This window comes from Rattus rattus, chromosome 4, assembly GCF_011064425.1.
Source record: "Rattus rattus isolate New Zealand chromosome 4, Rrattus_CSIRO_v1, whole genome shotgun sequence".
Classification (NCBI taxonomy): Eukaryota; Metazoa; Chordata; class Mammalia; order Rodentia; family Muridae; genus Rattus; species Rattus rattus.
The window spans coordinates 147,853,207-147,865,435 of NC_046157.1; the positions used below are offsets into that span (position 1 = coordinate 147,853,207).

At 48.5% G+C, this 12,229-nt stretch overlaps 1 protein-coding gene across 1 annotated transcript in view; it reads left to right on the top strand.

The window, feature by feature from the left end:
* The first annotated feature begins 3,096 nt into the window (after positions 1-3,096).
* Vil1 (villin 1) overlaps positions 3,097-12,229 on the top strand; it is a 28,392-nt gene continuing 19,259 nt past the window's right edge. Inside the window, exons 1-3 of the mRNA XM_032901344.1 lie at positions 3,097-3,301; positions 9,101-9,186; positions 9,918-9,992. Coding sequence (XP_032757235.1) covers positions 9,112-9,186; positions 9,918-9,992 — 150 coding nt within the window. The 5' untranslated portion in view covers positions 3,097-3,301; positions 9,101-9,111. The remainder of the gene's footprint in view (positions 3,302-9,100; positions 9,187-9,917; positions 9,993-12,229) is intronic.

A 12,229-nucleotide genomic window follows, 5' to 3' on the forward strand; every position in this document is an offset into this window, starting at 1 on the left:
TTTAAGCATGAATAAGTAATACCATAAGGAGGTTGGGCGTTGGTGCCAGACACCTTTAATTCCAGCATTCAGGAGGTAGAAGCAGGCAGAGCTCTGTGAGTTCGAAGCCAGTCTGGTCTACAGAGGTAGTTCCAGGACAGCCAGGGCTACACAGAGAAACCCTGTCTCAGAAAACCAAAGTAGTAGTAGTAGTAGTAGTAGTAGTAGTAGTAGTAGTAGTAGTAGTAGTAGCAGCAGCAGCAGCAGCAGCAGCAGCAGCAGCATAGAGAAAATTGGGGTCATTGGGGTCCATCCATAATGGAAATGTCCTATAAGACGATTCTCTTGACCTAGGTAAGCTAATGTCATGGGGAAAGGAGAAAGGACTTCCCTAGATTAAAAAGTGCTGAGGGGATGCTTTTTCTTGATTTGATTCCATATAAAAAGGCTGATAAGGTCCAAGTGGAGATAATCAGTGGAACTGGACTCTGGACTGAAGACATACATGATGGTTTTATAAATACTGGCACAGACCCTCAGGTATGAAGATCACTTTCGAACCACAGAACTGAAAGTGCTTGCCCTCGGTGTAGTGAACACTGGGTGCAGAACAGGGCTCGTTAATGAAAGCTGCCTACACAACATCTTTGCACACAGCTCATACACATGGCAAACGCACTAACTCCTTAATCCACAGATGACTGTTACACTTGCTTCTGATTTCCCATAAGGCTGACATTTATCATAACAAGAAATTAGAAATGCATGTATTTATTTCTGGGCTGAGGACAACATCCAGGGCCTTTCACATTTCAGGCACATAGTTTACTACTGAGTTACCTCTCTAGCTGTTTAAAACAATTTGTTTCATATTTACATATTTTCTGTGCATGAGTTTGGAGTGTATATATGTATGCATATGAATCACGCGTGGGTCTGGTACCCTCAAAATCAGAGGAGGACATCAGATCCCCAGCAAGTGAAGTCACAGAGCATTGTGAGTTGTTATGTGGCACTGGGAACCAAGGCTGGGTCCTCTGCGAGAGCATCCAGTGGCCTTAACCCTGGGGCCAGCTCCCTGGGCCTAAGATAATTTTCAATTTCTAAAAAAATATATTTTCTCAGGGGTTGGGGATTTAGCTCAGTGGTAGAGCGCTTGCCTAGCAAGCGCAAGGCCCGGGGTTCGGTCCCCAGCTCCGGAAAAAAAAAAAAAAATATATATATATATATATATATATATATCTGTTGCATCTGGTGACACATGCCTATATTCCCAGCACTTGAGAGGGTGGGGTGTGGGGATCATAAATTTCAGTTGGGGTAAAGAGCGTGGCCCTGTTTTTTCCCCCCTTTATGTGCGCTGGTGTCTTGCCTGTGTGTGTGAGGGAATCGGATCCCCTGGAGCTGCCTATGGGTGCTGGAAATTGAACCCAGACACCCCTGGAAGAGCAACCAATGCTCTTAACTTCTGAGCCACCCCTCCAGCCCCACCTTTAGAAATTCTTAACGCTGTGTGTGTGTGTGTGTGTGTGTGTGTGTGTGTGTGTGTGTGTGTGTGTAATATGGAAACTGAACTTAGGGCCTTGCACACATTAAGTGTGTGTTGTGCTGAAGTATCACTGAGCCCACACCCACGCTGATGATGGATATAGTCTAATGGCAAACATTTAGCAAGACAAGAGTTGGGTAGAGTTTGAAGACCCAGTCCTGAGCTATTGGTTAGAGTGACCTTTGCTGTCCTTGGCGTGTACTATGAGAAGACAGAAAAAGACTTGAGTCCCGGAACCCACAGTGGCGGGTGAGAACCCACTCCTGAAAGTTGTCTCTGACCTCTGCATGCAACCGTAAGAGTTATAATGACAATGATAATTAGTGAGTTCTTTTAAAAGGTATACGTTGGGCAGGAGAGATGGCTCAGCTGCCAAGAGCACTTGCTGTTCTTAAAGCCCTAGATTCAGTCCCCAGTACCCATGTGGTGGCTAATACCATCTCTAACTACAGTTTCAGAGGATTCTACACCCTCCCCTGGCCTCCCCAGGCACCACATACACAGCATAAAGACATACACGCAGGCAAACCCCCATATACACATAAATAAAAAAGGAAACTTTAACGGTGTATGTGTTGGTGTGCATACACATGCTGCTAGAAGACATGTGCAACACACACACACACTGGAGAAGGAGCTAAGACACTTCAAATAGATTATGGGCACTGACTCATGGGTCACTATCTATCCTGGAGTTTTTCCTTTCCGCTTTGCTTGTAACTGGGTGGACAGGCACTCCTTTCCATTCACAAGAATGAGTGCTACATTATTTCTAAACAAAACAGCACCTGCAGTATGTTTACTGTCCTCACGGACTATGCGCGCCCGTGCCCGCACACACACACTTTCAGTCTCCAGAGCTCTTGGGGAGGTCAAGGGAAGACTGCCCTCAAACACCGTCTTCATCTTGCCCTCCTAAGGAACCAAGATTCTAAGGAGGCAGAAGTTCTACAGGGGCCAGAGGCAGGGAGGGGGAAGCAGGCCATAGTTTCCAGAGACCTACAGCAGAGGGCAGCAAGGCAGATCCCCAGGTCCCGGGCAGGGCGGAGGAGGCCCTTGGCTCCTGGGAGAAGGAAGGGTTCCGGCAGAGCAGGGTTCAAAGGCATTTGTTTATGGCAACTCATAAAAGGGGAGTTTGTGGCTCAGAAAGGAGGAGGACTGGAAAGGTCTTTGTGCCCACTGAGCGAGGGTCATGCTGACTAGAAGAGATCTGAAGAGGTGCCAGGGGCCCCACCTGTCCCAAGGGAACCCCAAGTGTGAACTCTGGCCTTGGGTGCTGAGTTCCAGCTGCAAGGCACCAGGAGTCCTGTCCCATCCCATCTCGTGCCCCACCCACCCCATCCCCGCCCCCACCCACCCCATCCCCTCCCCCCACCCCGTGGCTACTTTTCTAGGGCAGGAGGGTGGTCTGCTGAGTTCCCCCCTGTTGGTGGGAAGGAAGAATGGTCCGGGCACCTGTGGCCTGCCCTGGTGGGAGATGTCTACCTGCAGGGAGAGCTCAGGTCCTAGGCGGAAGTGCACCCCATCCCTGAAGCTGCAGAGCCAGGGCGGAGCACAGCTCTGGCTGTCAAGCTGTTGCTGGGCTCTAGGCTCCCAGGGACCTGGGCACCTACTTCCCCACCCCCTCATCCATTCTCTCTGGGGCCCTATCTTCCCTTATATGGTGAAGGAAGTTCCTGGGGGTGGGGGGGTGAGGACAAAGGTCGGTCTCCTGCAGCCAGCTTGCCACAACTTCCTAAGATCTCCCAGGTGGTGGCTGCCTCTTCCAGACAGGTAAGGCAATCGGGTGGGGACACATGGTGACCACAGGTGGTTGGAGGGGACAGGGTCCTTGCTTTTCCCTGGCAGTCTGGACAAGTTAGTGAGGAGGGGTGAGGTAAGGTATTCCGGAACTCTCAAAGAAGCAAGAAGCTAGCAGACTGTCTTGGGCCTTTAATGAAGGAAGTTCCTTCCCTGTAACCCACCTTTACCTCAGGTTGGGTCCATCTGTGCAGATTCCCTGGGACTCAGAGTTTTTACAATTAAAATCTCAGGACAGTCCTGAGAAAGCTGGGATTAGTTGGTCTCCTTGGCAACATTTCTTTCTTCTCTCTGGAGGTTCATTTCTTTGTCTATGTCTTGCACATCTGAAATGGTTTCTTTCTTTGTGTCACCATTCCCCTGACACTCTTGAGAGGTTGGGTCCTTGGCCCACCGATGGATCCTGGGATGTAAGCTGCAGTCACCAGGAGAGGGGAAAGGCAGAAGCTGGAGGCTACAGGGTCCTAGGCCCTCTCTGGCCTGGTCATCACCCCTGCCCTAGAAATGGCCCCTCTGCTTTCCAGTCTCCGAGGTCTATTTTATCAGAGCTGTCAGTGAAAGCCAAGCCTGCCCAGAATTTTGGGACTCACTCTGACCAAGGTCATATGCTCAGGAGTCCTTTTGTCACTGGGAGGTTGGGAGTATCTCCCTCCAGGGGCTCCCAGGTTCTGGTTAGCAGGAGGGCATCCTTTGTATAGGGAAGCCTGACCTAACCCATGGTGTTACCACACTCCTGTCCAGTGAAAAGCTGGAACTAAAACCCGTGGCAGCACCCAGGATTCCCTAATGTTGGACTCCAAGAGCAACAGGACAGTAGATATGGAAGGCTAGGTAGCTGGAGAGAGGAAGATCCTAAGTCTAAGGCCCATAGGTGCTCCTTCCCCTCCCTAGTTCTGAATGTCAGTGTGTATGCCAGTTGGATTCCTACTATGGGCTGTGAACTGGTAGCTACAGGCGTGAGTGAGCATTCATGTGTGTAGTGTGTATAATCGGAGTCACTTGAGAGGCCGAAGCATGTTTGCTATGTTTGAGGCCAACCTGAGCTATAGAGGGAGACGTTGTCTTTAAAATAAGAAAAGAAGCAAAACCACTACCCTAAAAAAAAAAAAAAAAAAAAAAAAAAATCAAAACCAAACAAAATTCATCTGTCTAGGTTGTGTCTGTCTAGGTGGTGGAGCTTGGGGTCTTCAGACTTATAAATAGGCCTTTTCGTCACTGTGTGGTCAGGGATGAGAAAGGTTTCAGTTGGGGACACAGTGAGTCCCTGAGAAAAGACTCCTTGCCAGCCTAAGAATTCTGGGAAGGCTTCCTGGAGGAAGTGTCCCGATTGAGCCTGGAAGAAAATGAAAGTGGGAAAGCCAAGACAGGAGCAGCCTGTAGAACTACTGTTCTAGAAGGCAGAAGAGAGGCTTGGAAGAGTGTGCTGGTGGACAGAGCGATGGTGGACAGACAGTTGGGACAGGCGGACAGGAGGACAGGAGGGGGGAACCGTCCAAGATTCTGTACACATAGCTGGCTTTCGGTTCTCCGGGTGACAAGTGTCCTCCCAGGGATGGGGCTGTAGAGGGTGGGGACCAGGGGAGAGCCAGTGAGTTCAAGTTGAGGAACCTATCTACCCCAGGGTCCTTGCTGGCAGACTGAGGAGTGAGAGCCTCCAACCCTCCCTGAAGTTTAGGGGAGACTGGGGAGCTGGGGATGTCCTTCTGGAGTGAGGGAGAGGTGTCTGCTCTGACCAACATGGGTCGAAGCAGAAGCAGTTGAGGATACCCAAGGGGTTGGCCCGGCTGCCTCTCAGAACCAGCCAGCCCACCTTGGCCCTAAGGAGGCTGTGCCCCTTTCGGTTTAAGAATCTCACTTTTCTTCAGAGAGAAGCAGCAAGCCTTTGTCCCGCCCCAACAGTCAATAAACATCCCTGTGTCTAACATTAGTTTATTTTGCTGTCAGTTTGCTCCAGAACAGTCCATTGGGTAGACTTCTGTTCTTTGCTCACCAAGCTATGGCCCACATTCCTCACCCAGAGTGTGCAAAAGACAGCGTTAGAGAAAGAGTAACAGTAACAAAGATGGCCAGAATTAAACAGAAAATACTGTCCTTTGTACCTAAATTGCTAAACCAGGAGTGAGTGAGTGTATGTGTGTGTGTGGGGACCCTTCATGCTAAGGAATATCTGATATTGGGGCCCATGCCAATAGGGGTATCAGGTAGAGTCAGGCCTGTAAGGCTTCTGCAAACACAGCAAGCTGCCCAAGATAGATTGGTGGCCTAGATCACCAAGGGGCAGGCTGATCAGAGTGAGCAGAACACAAGATAAGCCACCCTGCAGGTCTCAGAGAGTTTACAAGAGGTAAAGGCTGAGCCATTTATTATCCAAGACATGACTCAAAATCAAAGTGCAAGGAGAGATTAGCTGGAGAGATGGGGCTGTCAATGTGGGATACCTGACTTTGCCCTTGTTAGTCACTAGGCCAAGGAGCAGTCACAGAGGGTGACTGACTCCTACTCAGCCTGGGGCAGGCACATAGAGAATGGGTGGTGGAGAGGGTTGAGAATGACCAGGTGCCAGTGTTCCTCGCTGTGCCTCATGCCGGGATTCCCAGCCAGTTTTCAAAGGACCCAGGTCTCATCTCTGACGGAAATAAAGTATCCAAGCCCTAAGCCCTATTCTGGTCTAATTAAATCAGAACCTCTGGGGATGCAGGCTCTGAGCAGCAGTTTTTAAAAAGCTCCCAGGCGACTCTGATCAGCGAAATCAGAATAAAAACAGCTACAGGTTCAACACAGAAAAAGAGGCAAAGCTAGGGAAAGCTTGGGATGGAGGCTTCTTTCAGTAGATGGAGGCCGGTTAGCAGGGCTAGCAGTTTCTCTCTGCCAATCATCCACCCATCCATTCATTTATCCATCCATCCACCCATCCATCCACCAACCCATCCATCCATCCACCACCCACCCTCCCATCCATCCACCCACCCACCCACCCGTCCACCCACCCACCCATCCACCCTCCCTCCATCCATCCATCCATCCATCCATCCATCCATCCATCCTCCCATCCATCCATCCATCCACCCACCTACCCATCCATCCATCCATCCATTCATCCATCCATCCACCCACCTACCCATCCACCCTCTCATCCATCCATCCATCCATCCATCCATCCATCCATCCATACATCCACCCACCCACCCATCCATCCATCCATCCATCCATCCATCCATCCACCACCCATCCAAACTTTGCTTTTCTCCTTACTTCTTACTTCCTTTTCCCCTTCACTCATTCACGTAACCAAGAACTGGTATTGTACTAAATATGAGAGATTTAATTAATTAATTAAAAAAATTAATTGACTGATTGTGCATGTGTGTGGGCATGTGCATGCCACAGTACACATGTAGAAATCAGAGAAAAGTTTTGGGTGTTGTTTTCTCTTTCCACCGTGTGGGTTCTTGGAGATTGACCTCAAATTATCAGACTGGTGGCAAGTGTCTTTATCCATTGAGCCATTTTGCTGACACCTAATTATTAGAAAGCGTCTTCTGTAACCCAAGCTGGCCTCAAGCTTGCTACATAGCCACACATGACCTTTAACTCCTGCTCTCCCTGCCTCCACCCGAGTGCTAGGATTACGGCACCACACCCAGTGTAATGCTGGGGATTTAGTACTGGGCAGGCAGAAATTGCCCCTGCCCTTGTAGGAACATCTGGGCAACAGCTGGGCATGGTGGTGCATGCCTTTGATCCCAGCACTCTGAGGGCAGAGGGAGGCAGATCCCTGAGTCGGAGGCCAGTTTGGTCTACAGAGTTCCAGGATAGCTGGGGCTACACAGGGAAACCCTATCCCAAACAAACAATATTCTGGGGCTTAATCACAGAGATTAGAGGATGTTGTTGGGGCTGGTAAGGGAGAGGCATGCTTTCTTTTGTATTATTATAGTAAAGTACTCACAAGATGGATTATCTATCTATCTATCTATCTATCTATCTATCTATCTATCTATCTATCTATAGTATAGCCCAGGCTGCTTTGACCCTAAATTCTCCTATTCTGTGTCAGCTCTTCAACCCCAGTGTTAGGGTTTATAGGCATTCATTACTACATCCAGACATTTTATTCTATCTATCTATCTATCTATCTATCTATCTATCTATCTATCTATCTATCTATCTATCTATCTATCATCTATCTATCATCTATCTATCAATCAAACTATCTATCATCTATCTATCAAACTATCATCTATCTATCTATCAATCAAACTATCATCTATCTATCTATCTATCTATCTATCTATCTACTCAGGAGTTAAGGGTGGGACTTGGGGCCTTGTGTATGCTAAACAAGCTCTCTGTCACAGAGCTCCAGCCCCAGTCCCCACTTTGTCAGGTGATCTGTGGCGCTTGACATATTCACAATGCTATGTAGCTCTCTCCACCCTCTAGTTCCAGCACTTTCTGGTCATCCCAGTGGGCAACCCCGTGCTTACCAGTGACCTGTTCCCCGTCCCCCAGACCTAGGAACCACCATCTCTGCCCCTATAGATTTGCCTGTCTGAACAGTTCATGTAAATGGGATGCTTGCTGTGTGTTCGTTTTATGACTGGTTCCTTTATCTTAGCGAAGTGTGTGCTGGGGCCTATGTCATTGCTATACTCCATTTTATCAGCTTATGGCTTAATAGTGCTCCTCTGTTTCATTTACTGATGGAAATTTGTGGTCCCACCCCCTCACACCATTTTCTTTTCTTTTTTTTATTTTTTGAGATTGGGTCTTTCTATGTAGTCTTGGCTGTCCTGAGCTCACTCTGTAGACCAGGCTGTGGTTCCACTTTTGACATTACTGTGAACAGAATAACCATGAGCTTCAAGGACAACTTTCTAGTTTTTCTTATTTGCGTGTATATTTGCATATGTGCATGTTTGTGTCTGTAGGTGCTCACATGTGTGTATACCTGTGTGGGGGGACCAGAGAACAAACTGATGTGCCATTCCTCAGATAACACCCATCTTGTTAATATCATATTCATTTAGTGTGCCCGAGTGCACTCTAGGGATTGAACTCGGCTCCTCAGGTTACCAAGCCTTCACTCACTGCTGCGCTTGCTGCCCCTTGCTGCCACCATGCCCTTATTTTCCCCAGACAGGACTACTCACTGGCCTACAGCTCACCAGGACATCTGAGCTGGCTAGCTGGGGAGACCCAGGGATATGCTGGTCTCTACCTCCATAGTGCTAGGATCTCAAGCATATGTCACTGTTTAAATCCTGAAGACAGCAAGCACTTTACCAACGGAGGGGTCTTTTTGTGTTTTCTTTTCTTTTGTTTGGTTTGGTTTCCTTTGCATAAGATCAAGTAATCTGAAATAGTGAGTTCAAGGCCAGCCTGGGCTACATGAGATCTTCTCTCAAAAAGCCTATAAGGAGGGTTGTGGGGGGAGATTGAAGCTAAACAAGAGTCTTAAGCTGAATGTGCTAGCAACAGGGATAGCCTGGGCTACAGAGCAAGACCTTGTTTCAAAAACATGGAGGGAGGGGTGTGTTTTAAGTGTTGGGCTATGTAACGGGTACTAAGAGAGCCAATGTAGGTGTTTGAATAAGAGAGGATCATCATCAAAGCTGGGTGGCTAGGGTAGAGGCTGGACTATAGTGGTCAGGATCTTCAGTAGGAAGCCAGCTTCCCTTCCTCCTCTGGGCCTCAAACCTGTGGCCTCTACCCGAGACTTGGGGCACTCCTGGCTCAACGGCCATTGCTCTCACATGCCTTCTCCTCCAGGCTCATCCACCATGACTAAACTGACTGCCCAAGTCAAAGGCTCTCTCAACACCACCACTCCAGGAATACAAATATGGAGGATAGAGGTGAGTTCTGTCTGGAGGGGAGTCCTGGGACTCAGGAAGGTGGAGGCAGCCTGGCCTTGCCAGTCTCCTCCAGCTCTGCCCTGTACTCTGCAGGGAGCTGCTGACGCTCTTGCAGTCAGCCCACCCATGCTCCTCCCCATGCTCCTCCCCATGCTCCTCCCCATGCTCCTCCCAGTGCCCTTCCCTCACCTCTTTTCTCCACCTCCTCCTTAGCCTTCCTCTACATCCTTGTCCCTGCTGGTCCTGTCTTTCTCTCCTGCCTCCTCTCTAGCTCCTGCCACTTTTCCTTCCCCACCCCTTTCCCTACTATTCAAGCCTGGACCCTGACTTTATTTATTTATTTATTTTTAATTTTGTGATGCTGTGGATAAAACCCAGGACCACGTCCAGTAAGGACTCTACCTCTAACTACAGACAAACCTTGTTGGACCCTGCACCCTCAGCTCCCTTCTGCTATACATCAGCTTCCTCACCTGGTGGTCCTGGTAGCTCATGTGACCTCTTTCTGACCTGGATCAGTTCGTTCCTCCTTAGAAAACCCAATTTAGTGTCCTGTTCCTGGGAGGCCACCGTACTGATTCCAAACAGTGCAACCTAGTGATCAGCACAGCCCACAGCAGCCTTGAATGGCTAGACCCAAGCAGTCCTGTTGTTCGGTCTCCTGGATAGGTGGAACTACAGGTTTGCCATCATGCCCGCTGTGACCTCTCTCTCTCTCTCTCTCTCCTCAGGCTATGCAGATGGTGCCGGTTCCTTCCAGCACCTTTGGAAGCTTCTTTGACGGTGACTGCTATGTAGTCCTGGCTGTAAGTGGGTCAGGCCAGGGCGGGGCTGAAGAGAAAGCAAAGCCTGCTGGGTATTAGGGAGGAAACTAGAGGCTGGGGGCAGTGCTGAGAGGTGGTTTGGCCTCGTCAATCAGTGTTTGCAAGAGTGTCCAGGCGTCCAGCTGTGGGGCTCCACAGGGCTTAGGAATTTTGTAAAAGTCCTTTCTGGCTCAAGAGCCACAAACTCATTCAGCCTTGGAGCACCTTCTGAGTTGGTCCACCTTGTATTTATTATTAATAACAATAACAACAATAGTATTTTTGGTATGTGTGTATGTTTGTGCGCACATGCTTGTACTATGGAAACAGTGTGGAGTTCAGAGGACAACTTGGAGGGGGAGATCTTATGCACCTCAGGGACTGAACTCATCATCATTGCTGCGGCAGGCACTCTTACCTACTGAGCCATTTTTCCGGTCCTGCCCCCACCCTCTGAAACCCACAGTCACCTTCATATTCCTTCCTGATGCTTACCCACCTACACTACGAAAGACATTTGTGCTCTTATATCGATTTGCTCCTGACTTGTAAAGGGTTTCAAATCACACTTACTCACTTTGTGACTCTGTGCGTGCACATGTCTGTGCCTGGTTGCACACATGCCTAGGTGCACAGGTAATTTGCAGAAGTCCGTTCTCTTTCTCCTCTGCATGCGTCCTATGTGGTTGCAAGCGCTTTTACTCACTGAGTCGGTCCTCTTGCCCACCCTGGTTCTCAATGTTGACGATGCACACTTAACAACTAACTACATCCTCACTGAAAGTGAAAAGCCACGCCCTGTCTCAGACTGAAAACAGCAGTGATGTATTTCACGGTAATTGTGTGCATGGCAGGTACAGGGCATCTGTGGATGCAATGCCTCAAAATCAATAACTGCAAATGGGGAAAAATTGCATCGTGAGTGCTGGAGAGATGGTTCCTCAGTTAAGAGTTCATAAGTTCGGGCTGGGGATTTAGCTCAGTGGTAGAGCGCTTGCCTAGCAAGAGCAAGGCCCTGGGTTCAGTCCCCAGCTCCGAAAAATAGAAAAGTAAAAAAAAAAAAAGAGTGCATAAGTTCGGTTCCCAGCACAGCACCCATGTAGGTTGGCTCACAATGGCCTGTAATTCCACCTCCAGGGGGATCTGAGATCACACACACACACACACACACACACACACACACACACACACACACAATGCATATATATATAATACAGATATGAAATAAGTAATTGACCTGTAGTGAATGGTTAATAGTTTTTTCTTGTCATTATTCCATAAACAGTACAGGATAGCATCTATCATGACAGTGTCTGCCTTCTCTTAGGTATGATGAATCATCCAGAGATGATGTAAAACGTAAGACAGATCTGAGATGTAGCTCCAATGGTAGACTGCTGACCTTGCATCCAGGGTACCCTGAGTTCGATCCCTCACCCTACGAGTGGGTGCATTGGCATACAAACCTGTAATCCCAGCTCCACCGAGGGGACAAAAGAAACCCAGAGGGAAGCCATCCTCCATCCCAGAGTGTCCCTGCCCAAGTTGAGCTACATGAGGCCTTGTATCAGAAACAAAGTAAGGGGCGAGGGGGTTTGGGAGAAGAGGGAAAGGAGGTAACATTTGAAATATAAATAGAAAAAATATCGAAGAAAAAAAAAAAAAAAAAAAATTAAAAAAAAAAAACCAGTGGGGTTGGGGATTTGGCTCAGTGGTAGAGCGCTTACCTAGGAAGCGCAAGGTCCTGGGTTGGTCCCCAGCCCCCTAAAAAAAAAAAAAAAACAGTAAAAGTTCGTTCATGAGCCAGGGATCCCAAGCAAGTGTAAGTGCCTGACAAGCTGAGTTCAAAACCTGAAGAAGGGGGTTGGGGATTTAGCTCAGGGGTAGAGCGCTTGCCTAGGAAGCGCAAGGCCCTGGGTTCGGTCCCCAGCTCCGAAAAAAAGAACCAAAAAAAAAAAAAAAAAACCTGAAGAAGTAGAAGGAGAGAACCAACTTGTAAAAGTTGTCCTCTGACCTACACACACACACACACACACACACACACACACACACACACGGGGTATGCCTATAAGGGCACTTAAACACACACAGCATATTTGTGTGCACACACACGTACATATATACGCATGCTTTCTTTAAGCATAAGGGAGGACTTTTCAGATTTTACAAATATCACATACCATTTTACGGAAGGTACTGAAGCACAGGGGCCCTACCTCTCACGGACATTGAGGGATGAT